General features: G+C 40.3%; 1 protein-coding gene across 1 annotated transcript in view; it reads left to right on the plus strand.

Annotated features, from left to right (window-relative positions):
• Positions 1 to 17,805, plus strand: part of adcy2b (adenylate cyclase 2b (brain)) — a 46,541-nt gene extending 28,736 nt beyond the window's left edge. Inside the window, exons 15-24 of the mRNA XM_034892749.1 lie at positions 4,874 to 5,014; positions 6,180 to 6,314; positions 6,914 to 7,098; positions 11,910 to 11,994; positions 13,784 to 13,942; positions 15,072 to 15,218; positions 15,396 to 15,503; positions 16,109 to 16,223; positions 16,685 to 16,809; positions 16,896 to 17,805. Coding sequence (XP_034748640.1) covers positions 4,874 to 5,014; positions 6,180 to 6,314; positions 6,914 to 7,098; positions 11,910 to 11,994; positions 13,784 to 13,942; positions 15,072 to 15,218; positions 15,396 to 15,503; positions 16,109 to 16,223; positions 16,685 to 16,809; positions 16,896 to 17,048 — 1,353 coding nt within the window. The 3' untranslated portion in view covers positions 17,049 to 17,805. The remainder of the gene's footprint in view (positions 1 to 4,873; positions 5,015 to 6,179; positions 6,315 to 6,913; positions 7,099 to 11,909; positions 11,995 to 13,783; positions 13,943 to 15,071; positions 15,219 to 15,395; positions 15,504 to 16,108; positions 16,224 to 16,684; positions 16,810 to 16,895) is intronic.
• The last annotated feature ends 280 nt before the right edge of the window (positions 17,806 to 18,085 follow it).

Below are 18,085 nucleotides of genomic sequence, written 5' to 3' on the forward strand. Positions count from 1 at the left end.
ACTACACATACAAGAACAACAATTTGGAAAGTACCTTCATTCTTTCTTTCATATGGAAATCCTATTTGCAAAAAGTCCAATTGTTTCCTATATGCTGATGACACAATCATTTTCCTACAGGTTGAAATCATTAACTTTGACACTTTCATTTTTTTGATGTTTAATCTTCCAGTGAATTGTTTAATGCATTCTCTACCAATCTCCCAAGTTTGTGTATTTCATCGAGAATAAATGTGGTAATCACCACCAGTAAGCAGCACACAAGATAAGCTCTGGTGTTGACTTTTCACTACTGAGTCGGACATTAATGGAAGTTGTACTTTCAACTTTAAAGCTACTGCGAAAACGAAGGTTGAATTCCCCTATTTTACATTGACCATCTAATTATCTAATTATTTCTTTTTATTTGCATTCTCTGGATTTACACACACACACATATATATATAGTTTGTCTTATTTTAAGGGTGTTTTGATCAATTAGTGATGTGGTAATTACTTATGCTGTTTGACATAAAAACGTTTTATAGAAGAAAAACATTATGAGTGAAAATGAGACTCTTAATGTCAGAGTAAGTACTTCCCTTCTACACTCTTTTTAAAAACAATAGTTTTTAATTCTCGAACCATCTGAAATATAAAGTTGGAACTGAATCTTCTATAACAGCTACACAGCTCAACAGTGGCATGTCCTAGGGCAGAGGTTTTCAATGTTTCTTAAGCCAAGGACCCCTTAACTGAAAGAGAGATACAGAAGGGACCCCCTACTACATATGTTGTATAACATGAAGTTAATTATTCATTAATTTTTTCATTATTAGCATAATAAATAAGGCCTATAACAACACTTAGAGATAGGTTTTTTGCAAAGAATACTAAGCTATTAAAATAGCCTTCTAATTGTTGGCAGGATTTTATGATTTTAACATACATGAGACGGGGAATCCTTTGGATGAACTGTATCTGGGGATGGCTACCTCAGTGACTACCTTACCTGAAGGCCAGTAAGCAGATTATCAGTGTTTTTTTTGCTGATTTATATTTGTTAATAATATGTTTGATTCATATCAAGTTACTTTACATTTAGAAAAGTTACTTTACATTTAGAAACATCTTTCAAACATTAACAATATTTAGAGGCCCCCATGCATTTACTCTGGGGCCCTGCTAGGGTCCCAGGACCCCCTGTTGAGGATCACTGCTATAGGGACCCAGTTATCGCCTGTGTTTTGCTGACCAGATGTTTTGAATAGTTTGTTCATCAGGTCTCTGCTGCTGTTTGTTATCCAGCATAAGTGCAGGGAATAGGTGTTATCTACCTGTCAAAAGTATTTTATGGACAATCAATAAATGATGTCAACACTAATAGCCTGTCTTATCTATTTCCCTTCCTCTAGCTTCTCAAGAGAGTGTGATCGCGTAATTATTATACTATAAATAATAATTAATAAGGGGGGGGTTATCAATAACGTTGGTTCTGCCCTAAACCCACATATTGCTTCAGAGAGGGCATGTCTAACGTGTGTGTGTGTGTGTGTGTGTGTGTGTGTGTGTGTGTGTGTGTGTGTGTGTGTGTGTTTGTGCGCGCTTAAAGGGATACTTCACCGATTAGCATTAAGCTGTGTATCAGTAGAAACCCGGTAGTATTTTTGAATGACCATGTATCCCTCCTTCATGTCCCTGAGACTAGAATTCTCTATGTTGTGGTTCTGGAAAAAAGGCTCTGATGATGCAAATATTCTCATTTAATGTCATCAGAGGGATTTTTGCCCAGAGGCTGTGGACTACAGCCAGCTAGTTCCACATGTTTTCAACCTGGCCATAGGGGGTTGGACTCTTTAGCTGAAGCAAGCAGTGTTGCCAAGTCCGCTTATTATGAGCAACTTTGGGCTTCTTCTTCTGTAAAGTCCATCTTCATGCACTTATCCGGTATTGGGTTGTTGGGGCTGCAGCTCCATTAGGGGACACCGAACGTCCCTTTCCCGAGCCACATCAACTAGCTCCGACTGGGGGATCCCGGGGCGTTCCCAGGACAGGTTGGAGATTTAATCTCTCCATCTAGTCCTGGGTCCTCCCCGAGGCCTTCTCCCAGCTGGACGTGCCTGGAACACCTCCCTAGGGAGGCGCCCAGGAGGCATCCTCACCAGATGGCCGAACCACCTCGACTGGCTCCTATCAGATGACTGAGCTTCTCACCCTATTTCTAAGGGAGACGACGACCCCCCTCCTGAGGAAACCCATTTTGGCCGCTTGTACCCTGGATCTCGTTATTTCGGTCAGGACCCAGCCTTCATGACCATAGTTGAGGGTAGGAACTAAAACTGACCGGTAGATCGAGAGCTTTGCCTTCTGGCTCAGCTCCCTTTTTGTCACAACGGTGCGATAAATGGAATGTAATACCGCATCCGCGGAGAAGGAACTCCATCGGTTTCCTGCTGATAAAAATTTTGTCAGATTTAGAGGTGCTAATCCTCATCCCAGCCGCTTCACACTCGGCTGCGAACCAATCCAGTGAGGGCTGAAGGTCACAGGCCGATGATGCCATCAGGACCACCTCATCTGCATAAAGCAGCGATGAGATCCCGAGCCCACCGAACTACACATCCTCCTCACCCCGCCTATGCCTCGATATCCTGTCCATAAATACTATAAACTGGATTGGTGACAAAGCGCGGTCCTGGCGGAGGCCAACCCTCACCTTGGACGAGTCACACGCCGTTCTCGGTGTGTTGCCACAGCCATGTGTTGCCACGTGGCTGAGGCAACACGCCGAGAATCAAAAACTACACACCTTTGACGTTCTGTGTGTTTGCCGCGTCAGTTTGCTGCTATGACGACCAGCCACGTCTCGCCTCACACATGAGGCGGCACTAATCTGCAATGGAAACAGAGGACGGGGCATCGTGGCCGAGCCGAGGCGAGCAGGTACCATTGGAATGGCGGAATGTAAAAACACCATAATGTTTTTTTCCAGTAATGTAGCAAGGACACGATTTTATCCAACTACTGCTAACCACTGGTGCAGTCTGTGACTGTTAGACCGCGACCATTCTTGCAGTAGCTCAGTTGGTAGGGAGCTGGGTTGGGAACCGGAGGGTTGTCGGTTCAACTCCCCATACGGAGTGTAGATCATTAGCTGAAGAGATGCCACTTCACCTCCTGGGCACTGACAGGTCCCCTTAAGCAAGACACCGTACTCCAGCAACTGCGCTGGTCCAGCTGCCCCCCCCCCCCCCCACACTCTGACTTCTCTCCATCTGTGTATGATTAGGTCTGGAACATGTGTGTGAGTTATTACTCTACATTTCACGCATATTTTTTACATATATTTACAGCCCACTAAGCGCTCTTGCTGCCTATGATGTGTGTAAACTAAATGTAGCCTGGTTCGCATGTCATTTTTATATTATGTCATTTTTATATATTTTAAATGTGTAACACGACTTGAGCCACTTTGAAAAGTTTTTTTAGTAGTTATGGTTGAAATGACAATAAAACACTTGAGTTGAGTTAAATGCCTGTCAATCTATGTCTTTAAACGGTAGACTGGGAGTGAATTTGTAGAGCAGTGAAGCAAGTGCATTCTGGGATTTCTATGTTTCTAAAAAAACAACAACAAAAAAAACATTTCTACTACATAATTGGACACAATTTAAAGATATATTCATCTTTCCAACGATAAAATATCCCTTCAAGAGTTTTGAGTGAAACTCGTCTTTCTTTTATTAGGGTCTAATCCTTGATATCGTGTTCCTCTTTTAAATTATTATTAACTATAATTGTGGCAGTTTTTACTTGTTTCTTACCTTTCATACCTCAATATGGCCTCTAATAGGGTTCTCACACTTTGAGTCTAGGATTTGCGACACTAGAGTAGTCCGCCGAGAACAAAAATGAACAGTGAAGGCTACAGTGACTGTGTTTTTGTTCTTTCTTTCTGTAGGTCTAACAGATTTGTCCAGTGGTTACGGTTTTGCTTTCTTCTTAGCAACAGCTTAGCTCATTTGATTTAAGAAACGTGTTTGATCACAATAACGGTGCAATGCTCTCTATCACAAAATGACCGGAGTATGTTGTTTAACTAATATGCCCCATTAAAAAATAATAGATGGATGTTAAGTTAAAACAACGTTTTACTTTTTTTTTTTAACTAAATAGAATTTCACTTCTCCAGTTGACATGAATTCCACCTTTCCTTTAACATGAATTAATTTCCCTATGCAGCTGTGTGCATTAGATAACAGTTCATATTTCACTTTTTCACTTCTCTAGTTGATTGTAAATGAAGCTTGTCCATGTTTTACATGCAAAGTACGAGGAGGAAGAAAAAGAAGTTATGCTGAGTTGTACAGGCATATTATCCTGATAGCCATTATCTTTGTCTTGTCTTTTTTCGGGCTGTCCGTCCCATTCTTGTGAACGCGATATCTCAGGAACCCCTGGAGGGAATTTCTTCACATTTGGCTCATACGTCCACCTGGACTCAAGGATGAGGGTTAGAACTTGGTAGACACAGGCACTTTTACTCACATAACATCTTTTTGGCCATTACTCAAGAATTCTTACGCTAATTATGACAAAATGTCACACAAGTGTCTAATAGGATAGAATGATGAAGGGATGACATTTTATACCCTAAAGGTCACCACTGTGACATCATAATCTGCAAAAAAAATGCTTTTCAGGCCATTATTCAAATAAATCAGGATTAAAAGGGGATTTGCAATGAGAGCAGATCTTATGGAAAGTTTCCCATTCCTATCTCTATGTATGGTGGTATGTGATGATGTTGGTGTGTGTGTGTGTGTGTGTGTGTGTGTGGGGGGATTTTAATTAATTTAATGTAATTATTCCCTCTGATTCTTTGCGTCCTTAGCAGGGAAGGAAGGGGTCCTTCTGCTCTCTAACCTGGTTCCCCACTTCGTCCCACATCATCGTCACCAATAATCCCTGGCTACGATTGGTCCTCACCATGACGACCACTGCCCTCATACTTGTGATGGCTGTCTTCAATATGGTAAAAAGCCAGCAACAAGTTAAGATGTGGATGTGTTTGGTCCAGCGATGGTGGAACAGTCTGGGTCACTGCATGGTTAAACATATTTTCAATTTACTGCTGTTTCATATATGACGCCACATGTGACACTTTCAATGGCATTGATACCTGCATTATATAGTGCTGATGCATTAATTGTAAAGGTTGTTAGTGATTCACACAGAAAACATGTGTGCATACTTCTCTGACAATAGCTCATTATTGCCTCCAAAAACCAAGTAGAAAAGTTTTACATGTACTGAGTAGAGACATTGAAATGTAGTGTTGTAAATACTTGCATTCTATAACTCCACCCTGTGAAGATTGGAAGGATAAAAGGATTATAGATCATCAATTCGTTGAAATCCATTCATCCGTCTATCTTTATCTGCTTATCCGGTATCGAGCCGCGGGGACAGCAGCTCCAGCAGGGGACCCCAAACTTCTTTTTCCCAAGCCACATTAACCAGCTTCGACTGGAAGATCTCAGGCCAGGGTGGTGATACAATCCCTCCACCTAGTCCTGGGTCTTACCAGAGGCCTCCTTCCACCTTTATGTGGCTGGAACACTTCCCCGGGGAGGGGCCCAGGAGGCATCCTTGCCAGATGCCCGAACCACCTCAACTGGCTCCTTTCGACCCAAAGGAAATATATTCAAGGCTAGCTCTGCTTACCTTCCCACATTATTAAAACAATATTTAACAATATTTTTAATTAGAGAACAGTAAACTCTGGGGCAAATCTTTACAACGCAAGCGTAATGTGAACTGCTGTAACTGTTACTTGTTAGTTCAGGACATCTGGGGCTGGCCTACCAGCTATTAGACAAGCCCGATCCTGACCACTTTGGTCTGTCCTATTTTATACTGCCTACCCTACCCAGTAATGGCTTAAATGTATCATATTAGCTTAGCTTTCAACATGCCTTAATTTTAAAAAATATAAGTTAATTGTGCATCTTAATATGGGAGCATTTGTTCTTTTATATTTTATTTTCATGTTATATTTGGATCACTAGCCTACTTTTTCACTTCATAAGATGTAAATATATTTACCTTTGCTGCATTTTTACTACACTGTAAAGCTAGTCGAATTGCCCTAGTGTATGAAATGTGCAATACAAACAAAGTTGCCTTGCCTTGCCTAGTTCTTCGTGGAGGACCCTGGAGGATCCATGGAGGACGTCCTGACAACCACTTCTCCTGAAGTCCTGATAACTACACCTGTGAATCTGACTGATGACAGCCTCCTGGACACAGAAGAAAACAAGTTTTATCTGCCAGTAAGGACAATAGGGAGAGGTCACTAGCATGGGCTGGAAAGTGTAAAAAAATAAATAATTACTGGCCTCCAGTATCCTAAAAACATCTCAAATGAGTTGACTGGTATCTAAAACATCATATTTTGAACAGCAACATTTGAGATTTGTATTTAAAGTAATCTTGCTTTCAGATTGGTCGGGTGGGTGTATGGGCGGGACTTTGATATGCATTATTAAGAGGCAGCCACGACAATGTTTTCCAGGAAACTTCTGCGTAACCATTTCAAAACTATAATGCTGATGACATCATTTCACACCAAGCTAGAAGAAAAAAATCACCCGAGACAAACCAAGATGATTATCTTAATCATGAGTGGCGCGAGATTATACACACATTTAGACACACTAACTAAAGGTGGTTGCTGTGTAAGTACATTGACACATAGTTTCATGATAGTATTCAAACTCACATTCTGTTTTGGTTTCCTAGGGCAGCATGTTACACTGGCCAAAAAAAAAATGCATTTTCATCTTTTTACTTCCATCCAGACACACTTCCATACACAGAAAAGGCAGAAAAGTCTCTTTGTCACCATGTTTCTTTCTTCCTCGGTCTCCAGTACTTCATCTACTGCTGTATACTGGGGCTGGTGTCGTGCTCGGTGTTCCTGAGGATCAACTACGAGCTGAAGATGGTGGTGATGCTGGTTGCCGTGGTGATATACAACATCATCATCCTCCAGACACATGCCTCCCTGTTGGATGGATTTAGCAAAGCGCCGTACCCCACCAATACACTGGATAGGTACCCTCCCCCCCACACACACACACACACACACACACACACACACACTCTATCCCCCCTCTGACCCTGAAACCCGCCTGCATCAGTTGTGCAGAGCCTATTAAAAAGTCCAATCAGACTGGACCCAGGGACAGGTCCGCTGAGGTAGCAATATCCCATATGAATGTCGATCAAGTGTAACCCCTGGAGTGGAGGAGGATGAGTGGCACAATGAGATACAGCACTTTGTGTTGATGGTGCTGAATTCATTTCTCACATTTGAGTGACAGCTGGAATCTCACTGCTGAAGAAATCTCATTATGCACAAAGTTTTCAGAGCAGAAAGAAAAAATAACCAGGGGAAGAAATACATATTTTCCAACTCGCTTTTGTTTTTCTTCCTCACTGTGGCTTTATTACCATGAAGAGTGTGCTGCTGTTGCCAAAAGCACTATAAATAGAGTCGTAAGCCAGAGCTAAATAAAAAAGCAGATCAAATTTGTGTCTTAACAAGCATCAATTTACAATGCAATACCCTAAAAGATAGGTTTGCATGGCATGACGCTGTGTGTCCCACTACAGTTTCATAGGTTTCTCCTCTTATGTACACCAGTAAAAGCAAATTAATACATGCCAACCATATGGTCCACTCTTGACCAGTGCAAAATAAATGAAAAAAAATGATGTTATAAGAAGAATCACACAGATGTTAGACAATACTGTACCAGTGATTTCTAATGTGTATGTGTATTTGAAACTCCTAATTACTACACATCATTGCTGATCAAATTTCCTCATTCTTAAACATGTTTTTCCCTAAAAATCTGGGAGGTCATTTCATTCTGTTTATTAAAACACGGTTCAGAGTTGCAGAGTTTGGAAATCTAACCGAGTGAAATAATGTCTGCTTGAGTGTTAGGGTTAGGGTTAATGATGCCCTGTCTTCAAAACGAGTAGGCGGTTCACCAGTGGTGGCAGAAGAATTCAGACCTTTTACTTCAGTAGCAATAACACAGCGTAGAAATATCATGTCGCAAGTAAAAGCAAAACAAATTAAGTGAAGAGTTCTGAATACTTTCTGTATGCACTGTATGTGTTTTAATAGTTTTTAGACAATGGAGCACAACACAGAGGAATATGTGTAACCAGGCATTGGCTACACAGACAATACATCTAGAAGGGTGAAGTCATGTTAGTTTAGTTTTTTCAGGCAATTTTCTGACTTAATAATTGATCATTGTATTCTCTCGCTCTCTCTCTCTCTCTGTCTCGCTCTGTCTCTCAATTTCACGTTGCTTTATTGGCATCACAAAACAATCCATGTGTGTTGGCAAAGCATACGAACAAACGCGCATATAAACAACAACATGCAGTAAATACATCTGATGTAATAGCACAAGTAAACTGGATACTTATGACATGATTGTAGATACTAAACAAATAAAGTGCATGTCCCTCAAAGTGTACTTTAAAATAATAATTAAAAAAAATGATAATATATAAAAAAGTGTATTTATTTATCCTTGTAATGTGGCAGGAGAAGTCATATTTAGCTGCCAGCCATGCCGTGCTTTTATCTTCCCCTGATTTAAAAAAAGGAACCTTTTTGTCTTCAGTGTAGGTAGTGAAGCCTGGTATATGTTTTTCAATTTTTTGGAAATATTTGGTTGAGTTTTCATACATGGGACATGTACATAGGAAATGTAATGCTGTTTCGATATCCTGGTGGCAGTGTGCACAGACACGTTCCTCTCTTGGTCTCCACAGTTTGAAATGGCGACCTCTTTCAATTTCCAGCTCACGGTCACTGACTCTGTTTTTTGTTAAAATTTGTATTTCTTTTGTATTTTTTGTTTTTGAGATATTTAGCCAATGCGATATCTACAGTACGTTCAGGGATTGATAACAGAGGAGCTTGTGTTGTATTTTGCTTTCATTTTCCCATTGTTCTCTATACTCGTCTTTTAATTTAGTTTCAAATCTTATGATTGAAGACTGAGGATTGGGTCTGTGGGGGCTCTGAGGTTCAGTGTACCGGTCTCTCTCTCCGCCTGTCTGTCTACTACTGACTGCGTTTAGCTCCATGTACCTGACCGTGCATCTGAACACTGCTTCTTGCTCAGGAGAGATTTGCATGCAATGGAATTTGTATCAGCTTGATTTTAATGCTGCCAGAACTGAATTGACCTTATTTGTATTTTTAATTTTCAGAGGGAATATACAGAGTTCCTCTCTGCATGCATTGTTTGGGGTGTTTAGGCAAACGTTTAGAATAATTTTACAGAATTTATTGTAATTAATTGTAATTTTTCATTTAGAGTTTTGCCCCAGTTTTTAAATTGTAGTTTCAAAACCGGGCTCCAAACTTCGCTTCCGTAAAGCATTATTGGTGTTATCAGAGAATTCCAGATTTTTCGCCAGACTCTTGCAGGGCTATTTGTTTTTCCAAATTTGCATTTGATTGCATACAAAGTCTTCTGAGTTTATTACATAGTGTGTTTATGGCCAGTTTGAAACTCCCTGATGCACTAATTTCAACCCTTAAGTAATTATATGAACCCTTTTGTTCTAGTCTAGTGTTACCCAGAGTGAAGTTGTAACTCTGGCTATTTCCCTGAGATCTGGCTCTCCTGTGAAATACCAGAACCCTGGTCTTCTTCAGATTGCCAGTCAGTGCCAATTTCTGACAGTACTGCTCTAGGACGGACAGGCTCTGTTGTAATCCCTCTTCTGTTGGGGACAACGGCACTAGATCATCAGCATAGAGCAGGAACTGGATTATGGTATCATGAAGTGTGACCAATGCTAGTTCATAAGTGTCATAAACTTTACCCCCTATACTGCTTTCAATAAGTTTATGAAATAAACCATCATGCCATATTGAGTTAAAAGCTTTTTTTAAGTCTATAAAACATGCAAATATGTCCTATTTTTAAGTTTGGTGTAGTTTTTGATAAGAATATGCAGAGTGTAAATGTGGTCCAATGTACGATATTTTGGTAAAAAGCCAATTTGATCTTTAATGTTCTGGCATTAATAATACTGCAGAAAACCTTCCCCAGACTACTGTTCACACGAATGCCTCTGTAATTGTTAGGGTCTAATCGTTTTTTGAAAATAGGGGTGATGAGTCAGTGGATCCAGATCTCAGTGAAATACCCAGAATCCACTGGGCTTTAGCATCTCAGGGCAGGTGCTGTCCACTCCACCAGTCTTTCCAGCCTCCAGAGCCTGCAGTTGGCTCTGTATTTCTATTTCTGCGTCCAGGAGGCTTTTGTAGTGTTTCACCTTTTCCTCTAACTGGTGGAAGATTTTCAACTACTGAGTGTGTTGGGGGGGGTGATTGCACTATAATCAGTATTATACAAAAACCCCAAATGATTTTTCTAGATCAAACCATTGTGTATTGTTAATTTATCTTTAGTTTTTCTTGGACTGAATTTATTCCACTAATTCCAGGAGAAGTTTTGATCAGTGGTTTCTTCTATTTTATTCCGTTCTTGAGACCTGTAAAGCTCTTTTTTCTTATTGGTTAGTATTTTGTAGTATTTTAGTGCCTGATGGTATTGGGCGCGTATTTGACTATCATTGGCTTCTCTGTGTTTCAGTTAGATAGTAATCTTAGTTGTTTTCACGCATAAACACATTAAGTATCATTCCATTTCTTTTTTTGTTGTTATTTTGCTTCTATAGTTAATTATTTTGAGATTTGATTTTGTAGCTAATTCATCAAATATATGGTTTAAATGCTGTGTAGCCAGATTTACTCCATCTTTTATGCATGGATATTTATAAAAAGAGATTAAGTTTTGAATTGATTTCTGTACTGCCAAGTGCAGTTAAATATTCCTCTATGTTGCTGCATTTTTTTTCCATACATTTTTGATAGAGGTCATTCATTTAGCTGGTTTCTTATTCTGGTGCAATGTTAGACCTTGTAGACCTTTTTTAATAAGGTGGTGTTTGGCAGTAATCTGTAAAGGGAAGTTGTGGTAAAACTACTAAGGCATTGATATCCTAACGGTCAAAATTGGTTATCATATAATCCCCCACACTGTTACCTAAAACAGAGGAATAGGAGAGTCACCACGGGTATTATTGATTTAGAAATCTCGGCTTTTGCATATCTGGAGAACTTGTTTTCCATTTTTGTTTATAATATTATCAAAACTTTGTCTTTGTGGTATTGTGTGAGCTGGGATTGGGGAGATTTGGTTTCCATCTACTTTGATGTAGTTTTTCTGTTTTCCAGTTCTTGCATTGGGATCTCCACATATTAAGATGTGACCCATTGACTGAAAGTTAATCATCTCCTTTTGGAGTTCTTGAAAGATCTCAGTGTCGTAGGGGGAGTTTGAGGGTGGGATATAGATTGCACATAAACATATATCTCTGGTGCTATCAACTAAATCTCTGTTGATTTTTTCCAAAGGTGAGTTTTTCCCTTTTTCACTGGTGACATGTCCTTTTTATACTGTGTTTTATAACAAATTAATGTTCCCCCTGAATCTCTTCCATCTTTAACATTGTTCTTTTTTACAGAAAAGTCAATGTTATTATTAGGTTAGATACACAGTTAGATAGTAAAAATGAATGGTTCCATGTTTCATGTAGGACGATGATATCTAAATTATTTACACTTTTTCCAAATCAGGATCTGTTGTTTTATCCCCAAAGGTTGTGGAGTATAATCCCTGGTTGTGGAGTATAATCACTAATTGAGAATGACATTTGTCTAGATATCGGATCTGTGTTTCACATAAAAATATACAATTAAAAGTCCAACTCCAACAATATTAAGTACACATGCATCTGTCTCCTTCTGTGTCCAGACCAGGAGTGCTGAAGGATCTAAAGACGATGGGCTCTGTGTCTCTGTTCATCTTCTTCATCACCCTACTGGTATTAGCCAGGCAGGTCAGTAGTCTTCTTAAATGGTCCACCACAGTAACATCTCTATGGAGGTGTAAGCCAATCTGCGCTGTCACAGAATGTTTTACTGAAATTCTCTGCATGAGGAGAGACTTTCAAACAAGACACTTAATGCCAATGGAACTGAAATGATCTGCACTACTTTCCAGAACAACATTTGGAAGCAAGTGAACAAGGATTTGGCTCAAAATGATCAAAGATCAAAATACTTCAGACTGATATTTTGTAGCCGTAGAGCAGCCAGCCCGGCCCTTCATATGAGAGCTTAACTCAGCTGACACAGATTTTGTGTGTGTGTGTGTGTTTAACTTTTCTTGGGGTACCATCTATCATCTCTGACCCCAAAACAGATGTTCTGTACAGAAAGACTCCCCCAAGAGCTTCTGTACCCAAAACTGGGGCTCCCCTGAGAGCCACAGTTGGTCCAAACAGCTCCATATGTCGTTTTCATTCTGGGTCACTGTCACCCGAAGGTGTTTTGGAAACACATCTCTGCTGGGGTAAAATCTTTGTTACTGTCATGTCTGAACTCATTATCAAGGTCTTTCAGGGGTAATTGGGTTTCTCTTTCCAGATGCTTTTTGAGGATAAAATCCTGCAGCAAAATGCTTCATCTAGAATCCTCAAAATATTTTTGCAAATAGGTCAAAAGGTGTTAGAAGTGGCGTGACCCGAAGCCCACGACGCAGAAGCAAGTGAGCCGTTGCCAGATATGAAGGCACAGGGCCAAGGGGCATCCATTTTTGACATGCTTTTATCCTCATATTAACAAATTTGCCTTGCAAAATGTTCACAGTCAAATCTAATGAGCCCATTTCTAACCATTTAATCAGAGGGAGGAGAAAGCAGGTTAGGAGAACGGATGCATCTGTAATTCATCCCCCAAGAACAGATGCACGATGGAGCAAAGCTCATTTACAGGCGTGTTGGCTAGTTTCTAATTGGCCTACTTTCTGGGCTCCGGGATGTACTGAAGTTCCTCTCTCCACAACTGAAGCAAGTGCTCAAACTGTGCATACCAATCATTATAAATACACAAGTTCTATCAACACTTTAGCACATGATAAACTGGCACCACTTTTATCTAAAGGGAAAAACATTAAGTGCACACATACATCATCCAAACTGCTAAATACTCATACACACATAGATGTGAAACATATCTCACTGGCGACAGAAAGCACTCCCACATGCAGTACACACCCTGTAGGGGCCAGCCCACAGGTAGCCTGGAGCTTTCAGACATACAATACACCAGCATAAATGGTGTGTTCAGGGAACCCCATCTGATGCACACACCCACACTCCTGGGATGTCTTGACCCCGATAGAAAGAAAACTCCCTCAAGCATGAATAACCCAAACATAATTTGTTTTGTTTTTAAAGCAGTAGCTACCTTTTATGCAAATCGTTTCCGTCAGCTTCCTGTTTCCTTGAGCAATGAGAGCCGAGCATCTCCCACTGTTTCATCATTTCGTCTTTATTGGGATGTTCATTTTCTATGAATACCAAGCGAGCCCTTGATTAGGGAAAAGGATTAGAACAGAATTCAGGTGGCCTATTTGTGAGAAAGGCTCTCATATTATGGAGACATTTGTGTAGCTGGTGGGCTACTGTATAAGAGACAAATATCAGAATGTAACTTTTAGTTTAAATGACAACTTCTCAGTCTCTTTCCTTAAACTTGATGAAGGTTTGTGGCCTTCAGCTTTGAAGCAGAGTGCTAAGTGTGAATGACACAGGTTTCTCTTTACTCTGTGTCCTCCTGTAACAGAATGAATATTACTGTAGGTTGGACTTCCTGTGGAGGGACAAGTTCAAGAGGGAGTGTGAGGAGATCGAAACCATGGAGAACCTCAACCGGGTTCTGCTGGAGAACGTTCTACCTGCCCACGTCGCCGAACACTTCCTGGGACGCAACTGGAAAAATGAGGTGAATTCCCAGGAAAAATGACAGTCTAAGTATATTTATGCTGGTATTGTGGTACTCAGGTGTAGGGGTGTGAGTAATTCCCAAACTGTCAAACTATTCCCTTGAATATATGAGATGGGATCTACATTATCTGAATGTGCTGTCACTTTTTTATGGGCATATTATTATTATTATTATTATTATTATTATTATTATTATTATTATTATATTATTTAGTTTTTCTCAACTGTTACCTGTTGAATGCATCATTCACTTTCCCAGTATAGTTCCATATTTTCTTTGTTTCCTTCTTTATGCTTTGCTGCTGTTGCATGCTGTCCCTGTGCATGCTGTAAGGCAAGGCAGCTTTATTTGGACAGCACATTTCAGCAACAGGGCAATTCAAAGTACATAAAAAACGATTAAAATATTAAAAGTTACAGTGCAGTACAAGAAATCAACCATTAATGAGCAGTTAACCGTTGTGTTGTCCTACCGGGTCAGAAACTGACAGACTTTCTTTTTTTAGTTTTCACTTAATCCATTTAATTACCACTAGTTTTACTGTACTTTTTGTAATTCATGGTAATAACCCTCATTTAAATAGAAATATACCTAATATTTGAGTTAAAAAAGCAGACATTTTTAAAAGGGGTAAAATGTGACCCGAGGACAACAGGAGGGTTAAAAACATATTAAAGGGTGGGGGTCGCATGGAGTGTTTTTTTTATTTTTTTTAATTTTTTATTTAATTTTTTTTTACCCTATGTTATTTAAGATTGTCTCTTTTTTTCATGGTAATATGCCGAGTTTGTAGTCTGAATGGTGTACTAAAAAAACATACTTTCCATTTCTATATTTCTCCTTTACTCTTACATTTTTGGTTGACTTGGCACCCTCATTAAGTCTGTTCTTCTGTCGGTCCTGTGATGAATGCCTGTTACTGTTTTGCTGCTGCAATGACCCAGTGGCTCAACAGAGATGGTTACTTCATTTTATTTATTGAACGCGTCCATGTCATTGATTTGTGTTTGGTATTCAGCTCATAAGTCTTCTTTCTGTGGTCGGGACTATCTGCCTTGGGCTCTCTATCACCGCGGCTGGATCAATACATCCATCCAGCTGTTGTCTTCTTCTTGCTTGTTATCAGGACCTTTATCATCAGTCGTACGACTCTGTGTGTGTGATGTTCGCCTCCATCCCAGACTTCAAAGAGTTTTACACTGAGTCTGATGTCAATAAGGAAGGACTGGAGTGCCTCCGTCTTCTCAACGAGATCATAGCAGACTTTGATGAGGTAAACTCCGCTCACGCTGATCTTCCTGCTTTTTAGAGAAGCAGCCACACCGGGTGATTACGCTCTAAAGAAAGTAGAAGAATTAGGCAAATGAACCAGCAGTGTACCCGGAAGCTAGTGTTATTTCCTACTCCTGTGTATGTCATGGTATGCACTGTATTCTTTTTGTGTCTCCAGCTGCTATCCAAACCTAAGTTCAGCGGGGTGGAGAAGATAAAGACCATTGGTAGCACCTACATGGCTGCAACGGGACTCAATGTGACACCCGGACCAGAGTGTGCACAGGCACGCATCTACACACACGCACTTATAGTCCCACACGCGCACACGCTGACATCGCATGGCCTCGACGTACATATGGCCACAAAGTGACACACTGATGTTAGAGCTCCTGCTGTCCAGCTTTTAGTTGAGCTCATATTTGTAATATAAGATCAGGCAAAGGACAAGGTGAGCTTTTCGCACATGGTCACCACATTTCAGAGTGCAAAAAACATTTTGGCAGCTTGAGCTCACATTCAATAAATCTGTCATTTTTCATCTAAGGCAACCAAACAGGATGAAGTGTAAGCATCAAAGTATTTATTGCTGTCCATTTACATTTGGAAGCTTTGTGTGGGTTGCCCTTAACCCTCAAATGTGCTACACATCCCATTCAAGCATCAGTGATTCATTACTACACTCATTCGAATACATCTCTGTAGTTGCTGGAAGCAAATGAGTTCATCACAGAGAAATGTAGCAACGCATTGTTTAAAAAAACAAAATCTCCCTGACTGGAAAATCTGCTTTATCCACACATACTTAGTTAGTGTTGCTTTCTAGTCCATCACAACACATGGTTCAGATAGCACCTTTAACTTGTTTTCGTCCATCTGCATTTCCCTCAGGAACACGACAGACAGTACATGCACATTGGCACCATGGTGGAGTTTGCCTTTGCTCTTGTGGGGAAGCTAGATGTCATTAACAAACACTCCTTCAACGACTTCAGACTCAGAATTGGTGAGAATGTGAGGCTTTTTTTCCCTTCCTGTTTGAGAGCAAACGTTAAACCTAATATGTGATTATGCAGAACAATCAGCCATGTAATTTGTGATTTGGTATGGATTTCATCATTGTGTATATTGGGACATTCATTTTCTATGAATACCAAGCGAGCCCTTTAGTTTCCAGTTGGTTAGGTTTGCCCTGAAATCCTGTACATTTTCCACTTAGTGGCAAATGATTAGAACAGATTCAGGTGGCCTATTTGTGAGAAATGCTCTCATATTATGGACACTTTTGTTTAGCTGGAAGGCTACTGTACAAGAGACAAACATCAGAATTTGGAGCAGAGTGCTAACTGTGAATGCCTGTTACTATTTTGCTGCTGCAATGACCCAGTGGCTAAACAGAGATGGTTGTTTCATTTTATGGGATTGTGAGGAGATCGAAACCATGTCATTTGTGATTTTTTGCTACAGGTATTAACCATGGGCCGGTGATTGCAGGGGTCATCGGGGCCCAGAAACCTCAGTATGACATCTGGGGAAACAGTGTGAATGTGGCCAGTAGGATGGAGACCACTGGGGTACTGGGGAAAATCCAGGTGGGATGTCCTACAAAATACAGGTGCATGTCTTCCAGCGTGCTAGTGAGCGTCTTATTCTAGTCGTGTTTCTTTCTCTCGTACAGGTAACAGAGGAGACGCGTCATATCTTATCAACGCTAGGGTACATGTGTTCATGTCGTGGCATCATTAACGTGAAGGGCAAAGGAGAGCTGAAGACTTACTTTGTTCACACGGAGATGACCCGATCTCTGTCACAAGGGACTGTGATGCCTTGAGCATGCCGCGCTAACCGAACAAAAAAGACTTGTGAACACAGTCACACACACAAAGTGGCCGTCAAAGTGATTTGTCATGCTCCATAACTAAAACCCATTACCAGCAGCTTGCAGCACAATGGATAGACAATTGTTAAGAAGCAGTTTTGTCCTTAGCAACACATCGTAGAGCAGGGCCGAGGTGCACTGCCACAATCCTTCAATGTTGCACTTTGGGTGGTTTTCACATCTCAAGTGTAACAAGAACTCTGCTCCGAGGAGTCTCTTCACTGTCTAAAAGAGTGCCTGACTAAAGAGAGCTTTGCCAAATTAGTGCAGCTCTCGAGGAACGCAGTCACCCATCTGTACAATAGTAGTGGTCTGGAGCTAATTAGTCATGCTGGTGTTGCAGTGCTTCAGAGCCTTATAAATGAGCAAACTGAGCTGCCTGCCGAGCTGTTTTTTGTTTTTTTATGTGCCTGGTTGGCGCTGTGAACCGATTTGTTCCATTTTATTCCACATGAATTCCACAATAGTTTATTGTCATGTAGAGAGCAGTAGGTGCCAGCAAATAGCCAGTGTGTTGGGTAGTTGCCAAAACCTGTGACTTGTATTTATAGCTTTAGAGGTGCATCTGTGTCCCACAGAAGAGTCGGGGGGGGGGGGAAATCAAGGATTTTTTTTTTTACAATTTCATCTGAAACCAAACCAGCAGCAATGTGTGTAAATGTCCACTGTGATCCTTTTGTTATTCATTAAACATTTGTAGATAAATTGACGTCCTGTGTCTGTTTTAGTGCGGCATGAAAGACTCATCACAGAACGCTCGTAAGGTCATTGGTTTGAATGATTAGAGACAACACAGGTTTTGGAATATGTATTTATTGTATCAATCATCAATAATACTGGTCACTATTTTTACAGTAGCTCTGATAACATCTTGAACACTATATGATCTTTTTTAAAGCAATAGAGAGAATATTTGAGAAAGCAAATTTCTCTAAGCATGTTTCTTAAAATGTCAAACTATTCCTTAAAATATATTACATGATGGTATG

Source organism: Etheostoma cragini, chromosome 14, assembly GCF_013103735.1.
Source record: "Etheostoma cragini isolate CJK2018 chromosome 14, CSU_Ecrag_1.0, whole genome shotgun sequence".
Classification (NCBI taxonomy): Eukaryota; Metazoa; Chordata; class Actinopteri; order Perciformes; family Percidae; genus Etheostoma; species Etheostoma cragini.